Here is an 8,613-nt window from a genome sequence, read left to right as displayed (position 1 = left end):
ATGGACTGTATGTATGTCATGTATCAACCCCGTGTATCTGTGTCACCCCCGTGGACTGTATGCATGTTGTAAAAGAACACGCACTGATCCCCTTTCAGATAACTAACCAATTTACAATGTATGTATTTTCTCTATAGGCTTTTCTCTCCAGGATGGAGGATGATCTCGCTCTGTCTGATGAGGCCTCCGATGCAGGGAGTGAGGAGGTCCTGACACCGGCAGAACTCATCAATAAGCTGGAGGAGGTGAGAAGTGTGTTGTAGTAATAGGATATAACACACTGCCATGGCAGCCTATTACTTGTCTCATGTAACGTTCCCGATGTGGCTGCTCTCTGATTGCAGCAGCAAGTTTCTGTGATACCAGTTTATTTATTTTGGATCGTGAAGGAAAAAGTTAAAATTTGTTGCAAGGTTACCTATTTTCAGCTGTGGAGCTTCTGTAAACTTCATGTCTTAGGGATGCAAAAGGAAGAGGAATTCCCTAACAGGAAACTGCACTCATAGATAGATGTCCCAACCGGAAGATTTTCCTTATCATGTGTTTAGGGATAATTGTAAAATGTTTGATTTTCCCTCACCTTTTTTTTCTACGTGACAGTGGTCACCAGTAGAAAGGGGTGCAATGGGACAATATAAAATTGACAGGGTCTGTGTCACTCATTAAGTTTCCTTTGTTCTGTGCCTTTCGGTCTTTACCTTTTCATTCCATCTTCTCAGGTAGCTTTTCCCCGTGTCCTTTTCCCATCTCTGTCCTGTTTACCAATCCTTGTCCAAATTCTCAATTCCTTCCTAGTCCTTTTCCCCAATTCCAAATGTTGTTTTTTTCTTTTCCTGGTAATTCCCTCCGTTAGTCTCTCCAACCACCAACACTTTAGCTTCCCCTCCCTGATAAAATGTTTTGAAAGTTGTGAACTCTCACCAAGACAATGATTGACTTATGTCTGGTACAGTCCAAGCATCCTACCATCCATATGAAATTAATTTTGATTCCTTTGCCGACATTTTAATCTAAACTAGAGTTTTTAAAGTGTTAGTGATGGTTGCAGTTTAGTATTCGTTCTTGTAGAACTAAGTGCCTACCCTTATAAAGTAAAGTAGTAAAATGAGAAACAAGAGAAAAAGCAGGGTTTTTGGCACTAAATAGTATATTGTATTATATTCAGTGGTTAATAATATTACAGAACATAACCTGTTCACAATAACTTATTGTGGTCTGAACAATATAACATGCTGATTGTTGTACCCAACGTGTTTAACCCTATTTGGCTTCATCAGGAGTAGCGGTTTGTCAATATATGTTTGGCCCTTGTAGTTATTACATCTGAATTAATAAGAATTTGCCATGTTACATTACGTAATACATACAGGTATGATAATATTGTATATGAATAAGTAAATAGATAGGTATTCCAGTACATATTGCCTGGCTTTACATCCCAAATTGTATTAAATCCAATAAAAGGTATATAGTGTCACATACATAAAAAGTTCAGATAAGAATGCTAGTATTTATATATCTGTTAAATCAACTGTTCAGGTATATATAAACCTACTATATATGCTTTTAAATATATTGGATATCAACAAAAGTACATGAACTTACATGGTCTTGTAGTATGGTTAACAATGCTTTTTGCAGAGGTCAGGAGGGTTTGATGCCTCCAAATTAAATTTTGGTAAAGTAAAATTAATATCTCCCCAGCAACAGGAACAGTACTATGGGAGGTCTGATATGAATCCCAATAAGAGTGATTAGGGATCTAAAAATAAATAGGTAATATTATTCTAAGATAAATAAAAGTACCAAAGATATAAGCAAAAAATGAAAAAGGTTCCTTTAGGGACAGACCTGTGTATGGGAGTCCCAGATGCAGGTAGTATCAAGATCCCATGTGGCTGCTGGCGTGCAGAGAAGCAGGGGGATCTCAGAGGCACGGCCCCATTTTTGGGAAGCCCCAGAGGCTGGTCTGATGACGTAGGGCTGGGGGGCAGCATCAACAGCGCCACCTACCCAACCCACGTCACCATTGCAGGAGGCGGAGGGCAGACTCCCTGGCGTCCAGGCTCATTGCTGCGGTCAGTCACAGACCGGTCCCAGCATAGCATCCCCGTCTAAAAAGACGGGGATTTACAGGGAGAAATAGACCCCGCAATTGCATGTCATAAGTAGGAATAGGAATACCTATCTATTTACTTATTCATATACAATATCAACATACTTGTATGTATTATGTAATGTAACATGGCAATTTTTTAATAATTCAGATGTAATAACTACAAGTGCCAAACATATGTTGACAAACTTTACCCCTGAGGAAGCCAAATAGGGCGAAACGTGTCGGGTACAATCCGCATGAATAATATCTATGATTGGAAGTTAATGGAACACATATGGCAAGTAATGTATGTGACTGGCTGAATGTTGCTTGTCTAGTGCCCCCCAGGCCTAAAGTGATATTGTTTAGGCCTGTGGCCTAACTTGAACCAGTTTTGTTGTGTATTATTATTCTTATCCACTGAATATAATACAATACACTATTTGTGCCAAAAACCCTGCTTTTTCCCCTATTCCTCATCTTACTACGTTACACTTTAGTCTAGATCTGAATATGAGAATCACCAAATTCTAGTCTTGTAGTCCACATGTGACTTTTTGGAACATATGCAAGGTTTGTGGATAGAAGAGTCATGCTGTGTGAACAGGACAAGAACTGGTACTGGCAAAGCATGTTGGTCCTTACAAGGCCATACAAGTTGGGACACACATTTTTGAGTAAAAATACATATAAAATTAATATTTTCCAAATAACAAAATGTGGATTAGAAGTTTCTGTTCAATCCTTATACAGCTGACATCTGAGACCTCTTCTGTAACTATGATATCATGTAATGATTCTTAGCTTGCTGTCTCCGTTCATGATTAAACTTGCTTTGATTAACTTCCACTTATCCAAAAGTGTTGCCCAGATTTACACTTTATTCATCTTTTTATTCCTCCATGTGGTAGGCATTGTAGTGGTAAGAGAAAGGTTTGTCATTTGTGCATTATGTCTGCTTTATGTGGGGCTGGTAAAGTATTTTTCTGTATACCTGCAACACAACCAACATTCCAAGGATGTCCCCAAATCCCACTTTTACTGATGCCTTGAGGCAACAGACAAATCACTTGCAGGTAGTTCCTCAAAATGAGGCATTTGTGGTTTTATAGTACAGCCCCTGATTGCCGTATTTAAACTTTGAAGCAGTTTTTGAAAGTTGTAGTGGCTGTATCAATTTAAAATAAGCCATAGGTGTTTTTTATTTTTTTGCCCCTTCTCTGACACTGAGTGGTCCTCAGTGATGTAGAAAATGGAACTGAAATGTTGCACGTTGTACTGTGAGTGCAGAGTATGCCATAGCCATGACACCCCTAACTTCAGGTAGTGATCTGAACAAGGCTGAGTGTAGGATAAGCAGATCTGGCAATAATACATGCTTGGGCAGATGTGTGCATAGGTGCAGTGTGTTAGCCTGGTGCATCGCCCGGTACCGGCTATTTTTGGGTGGTTACTGAAAAGTTAGTTCAGAGGTCACCAGCCACTTACAGCTTTTTCCCACCCAGTTTTAAAAACAATTCTAGGGAGAATATTAAAGTGGTTAGGAAATCGTATCACTGTTCACTTGCTTTGTGTGTATGGGGACTTGGAGAAGAACAGGATAGTGGAAGAGTCACCAGCCATGATACTAATCATGTGATCCGTTGTCTCTCAAGGCTTGGCTCAATGAGAAGTTTGCACCTGAACTCCTGGAGAGTAAATCTGAAATAGTGGAGTGCGTGATGGAGCAGCTGAATCATATGGTAAGTACTTTTTTATCTATTTATTTTCTGATAGATTTGTACCTCAAAACTAAGCTTTTCCTTTCTTTTTAGGAGCAAAATTTGCAACGAGCAAGACAGGGAGACCTCAAGATCAGTTTCCATCACATGGAAATAGAAAGAATCCGATTCATGCTCAGCAGTTATCTACGCAGTAGATTGCACAAAGTATTGAATTTATTTTCAATTTTTTATTGAACAATATGCTATGTATGATGTTAGTCATAAATAATTTTCTAATTTTGGTTGTATCACCCTTTGACTTTTTTTGTGCCTTGTGGATGCTTTCAAGAGATTTTACTAGAATCCTTTATCCAAATTATACACCTGCTGCCACCAGCAAGATGTTCATTGCTGCATTTGTCTTCCCAATATATGGTATTTAAAGTGTAGCTAAACTCAGAAATGTTCCCCTTTATGTTAAGTAAAAATTCTGTTTGTTAAGGTTTTTTTTACGTGCAACACCCTTTTGAATTTTTTTTTTAATTCTTGATCACCTAAGCCTCCGGGTATACCTACGTCGCACAACCCGGGAGGCTCTTGGGTGCCTGATCTTGCTGATCTAACTGCGCATGCGTAAGATCGGCAAATTTTTCTCTTTTCACCAAAAGGCTCCTTCTGCGCATGTCCGAGATGTTAGATCAGCAAGTTTTTTTTTTTTTTTTTTTTTTTTTTTCAATCCTACATCACCCGATCTCGCGCCGTGCTGGAACCAAATGGAAGAGACCTCTGGACTGATCAACTGCGCTGTGCGACTGAAGGTAAGTGAATTTTTTTTTTTGTTTTAGGCACTTTTCATTTTAGTTTCTTTTTAAGAAAACTCTGCATGGATGGCACAGCATTTTAATCTTTGGAAGGTGATTCAACCCAGCTTCACACAAAAGAAGTTTTGAATGAATGCGGCCTATAAAGAAGGTTTTTCTAGTTGTTCTTTTGAAAAGTTGCATTGGGTTTCCTTGTGTGATACCCTGAAAGAGATCAATGTGGTCCCTAGGTGAGAATGGAGATCATTTATAGCCCTTTATATATCAAATATATTATGTATTATTACAGTAATCATCTAACAGGCATTTTATAGTGTATTTATACTAAAACTAGTAAGATCTAGTTATAAATTGTTAGAACTTAGAGAGAAAAATAGCATCATACTGTACCATCAGCTTGACATTGTGAGCAGTAGAGGGTGGTATTGAATGTATAATTCAATGTATTTCTTCACCTACTAAAAGGAGATTTAGGAGGGGCCCCAGGGAGTGTTGGTGAACCTAACATTTTAATGGAAGGTTTGTTCAAAAATTTTTATCCGAAAAACCAAAGTATAAACGTCAGCTTAAATGAAACTCCTTTCTAAGAGTAGTACCTGTTTTCTGTATGCTCCATAATGAAAAAAGTTCATGCACTTAAAAAGATTTTAAACAATTATTTTGTGTTCTCTCTGTTAGATAGAGAAGTTTTTCCCCCATGTCCTGGAAAAGGAAAAAGCTCGGGGAGAGGGGGAACCTCCACATCTGTCCCCAGAGGAGTTTGCATTTGCAAAAGAGTAAGTATTTGTCAATATTCTGAGAGAACTGTATATACCATAAGCCTGAAGGGGCTGCCAAGGACGTGTGGAAAAAAAAACTACTTCCTCTTTTAAAAGCTTTTATGACCATAGTTCGCTATTTTAGATTAAAGCTGTTTTTACTTTCATTAGAGCCACAGTGCAGCATTAGAACCTGCAGGTAGTGTTGATTTTTGGGGTGAAAACACTTTCATGATCACTTGGCAGCCTGCCAAAGAATTGCAATGTAACAGATATAGCAAAAACACTTAAAGTTGTACTCTGGTCAAAATTTCGACTAGATCAGGTAGAGGTTTTAGTTTTTGAGTTGCCTTCGTTTTATTTCCAGCTTTGTCACTTATAGCAGGATATCAGGGAAGTTTGTTTTGAAGCTTTTCCTTTACTTCTGTAAGATGAGAACCAAAACACAGAAGTGTGAAGTACGTGATTTGAGTTGAAAAGATTGATGATGATGATGAACGGACAATCCTAGTATTCCGTGTTTGACCATTCTCGCGCTGGGATAATGTATGGAGTGTTTAATAAGTTGAAGGTAAACTTGTAGATAATGTAGTAATACAGTCATATTTATACATAACAATACATATAACAATGGAGATGTGGTACAGTTTTTGTCTGGTTAATATTCCTTCAGAATCACAGGGGGTGGGTGTATGGAAAATATACATATTCAAATATTGATTTCTTCTTAGATTTATTCTGAATTGATTTTCATTACAACTTTAAAAAAAAGTTTACATTTAACAATGGTGGTGCAGTACAGGTACCCTCTAAATTTGCATTTTTACTCGCGCATGTTCATGCAGGGATTAGACCTTTTCACCATTGTATAAATCTGTATTTACCCCCTGCAGATATATGGCGAACACAGAAGCTTTACTGAAGAATGTAGGTCTGCGTCACATGCCTCCAAACCTACAGACACTGGACTTAATAAAATGTGGTAAGTTACTGGCAGTGGTAAAATCTGAGAGGGAGGGTAATAGAAAAAAGCATGAGTTGTGTGCAATCTGTCGTCTTTCTATGATCTGTTTGTAGTGCCCAAACCAAACCTGGACTCGTTTGTCTTTCTGAGGGTGAAAGAGGAACAGCAAAGCATCCTGGTGGAGCCAGAGACAGATGCTCAGAGGTGAGGACTGAACTGTAATGCCTTGCTGTATGGTAGGAAACTGGCATATATCTGTGTATGTGTCTCAAGCATGACCATAAAGAAGCAATACTCATATAGCAGTATGAATTACAGCTCTCATGGGTATTGTTAATCTAAAATGTGGAAAAGAGCAATTATAATGCTCATAGGGGGTTATTAAAGGGCCTTCCAACCTGACCCACTACAGTACATTAAGGACACCATGCTCCCAGCCATCTCTCTACTTTTTTTTTTTAATTGTTTCACACACTATTCTATGGAGACTAATATAAAGGCAGAGTGTAATTAGAAATGCAACAAGCTAAAGCTGGTTTATGCTAAGGATGTTTGTGCAGCCTCAGAAAGAGAATAGGTCTGATGGTGTCAAGCAATCAATCAGGCACTAAATATTTATTTCATGCTCCATACTACATGCCATGCCTTAAAGAAAAGCCTGGAAATTCCGAACCGCTGTCCCAGAATAAATAAGTGAACATTTTAGGTTATCATTGTAAAGTATTTGGAAGTAAGTTTTGATCTGGCTTCCAGATCTTTACACCTTTTTATCCATGCTTTTGTTACTGTGGTAAATATACCGATTCCTTCTGTAGGTGGTTTAGTTTTCATTACAGCTGATATGAGATAAATAAATTACATACAAAGTCTTCTGTTTTCAGCTATTCTGACTAGACAGAGAAAGGAAGGTAGTTCTGCAATGCTGCTAGCCCCTCTATACATGTAATGGAACAGATAGGATCTTGTCATAAACAAGTGTAATTACATAATGCCTAGAAAAGAATCATTGTTGAATTGTTAAATTATCATACATTTATTTGCTCACATTGAATGGTATACCTGGTCAGTGGCTCAAAGTATTGTATGCAGCCAGTATATGCAGAACTCCTGACTCCTCTTTCTGCTTTAGTTGGACAGTTAGTGTTACAGCTAAAGGATCTACTTGACATGTAACTAGCATTAGCAGCATGTCTTTTATAACAAAAACAGAAGGTGATGTTGATTTAATATCACCGCTGACATGACTTATGATTAACTAAAATTGTCTGTCCCTACAGTGAATATGCCATTGACATGGAGGTCGGATCTCAGCATCTTATCCGATATCGTACGATAGCACCTCTTGTGGCATCAGGAGCTGTGAAACTCATCTAAAAACACAGAAATAGCATCTGATATGAAGTGAGAGCCACATGGTGCAATGCAGTGGATGGCAGCAGAAACATTTTGCAATAACAGCCTGAAACCAGAATCTATGAACTTTCTGTTGTCATTAGTTCAGTTTACTTTGCAGACATATTGTAATGTAAATTATTGGACTATAGCTCAGTCGTGGATATTTCTCCAGATTAGATTTATTTGTATACCAGAAATGGTTTAAATATTACTGAAAATTGGTATTGGCTTTTGGAAATCATAAATTGAGTGAAGCCATTTGTGATGCATGCATATCAGTTAATCTGCAGACTACATGTCCTATCATGCACTGCTGGCAAGATGTCCAGTAATAATATATCTACATAGAAGTCACAAAATAGAAGCATATAGCTTAGTTGTGCTTCTTGTTTTGTTAATTAACTTCTAGCAAATCTTTGTCCTCTGTGTACTATGAGAAGTGGGAGGTTTGAGTGTCAAAAGTATTAGGAGATAAACTTGTTTTACATTTTGTATACAACACTTTATTCACTTGTTTTGTTGGCTATGAAAGCCAACGTTTAGTTTGATTACATAATATTTTTCTTTAAGTATGCTTTTGCCTCTTTTATGTTGTTGGCCTTCTTTAGTCTGTACAGGGACACTCTCATAAGATAACCAGAACCTGCTGTGTTGTGCAGTTCTGCCAGTCTAGCAGTTTACTGATCACAGGAGAATTGACCACAATGCTGGGGCACCCAGACCTCGATCCAGCTGAATTGCCCTATCTGAAGTTGAGACACCTTTACATGGATCCCTGCACTAAGAGAGCTCACACTCTGATATATCTCTATCACAGACGCACATTATGGACTGTTTGAGTAGTAAGTTACCCTCCCCTTAAGGAAGATTGCTT

The 8,613-nt window shown here is 38.1% G+C and overlaps 1 protein-coding gene across 1 annotated transcript in view; it reads left to right on the top strand.

Annotated features, from left to right (window-relative positions):
- Positions 1 to 8,308, top strand: part of GINS4 (GINS complex subunit 4) — an 8,971-nt gene extending 663 nt beyond the window's left edge. Inside the window, exons 2-8 of the mRNA XM_072399814.1 lie at positions 138 to 245; positions 3,754 to 3,840; positions 3,913 to 4,026; positions 5,301 to 5,398; positions 6,274 to 6,362; positions 6,458 to 6,548; positions 7,622 to 8,308. Of these exons, the coding sequence (XP_072255915.1) occupies positions 153 to 245; positions 3,754 to 3,840; positions 3,913 to 4,026; positions 5,301 to 5,398; positions 6,274 to 6,362; positions 6,458 to 6,548; positions 7,622 to 7,718 (669 nt within the window). The 5' untranslated portion in view covers positions 138 to 152 and the 3' untranslated portion in view covers positions 7,719 to 8,308. The remainder of the gene's footprint in view (positions 1 to 137; positions 246 to 3,753; positions 3,841 to 3,912; positions 4,027 to 5,300; positions 5,399 to 6,273; positions 6,363 to 6,457; positions 6,549 to 7,621) is intronic.
- The last annotated feature ends 305 nt before the right edge of the window (positions 8,309 to 8,613 follow it).

This window comes from Pyxicephalus adspersus, chromosome 2 (assembly GCF_032062135.1).
Source record: "Pyxicephalus adspersus chromosome 2, UCB_Pads_2.0, whole genome shotgun sequence".
In the NCBI taxonomy this organism is placed as follows: domain Eukaryota; kingdom Metazoa; phylum Chordata; class Amphibia; order Anura; family Pyxicephalidae; genus Pyxicephalus; species Pyxicephalus adspersus.
The sequence above is the reverse complement of the archived record's forward strand: the minus strand, read 5'-3'. Positions and strand labels throughout refer to the sequence as shown.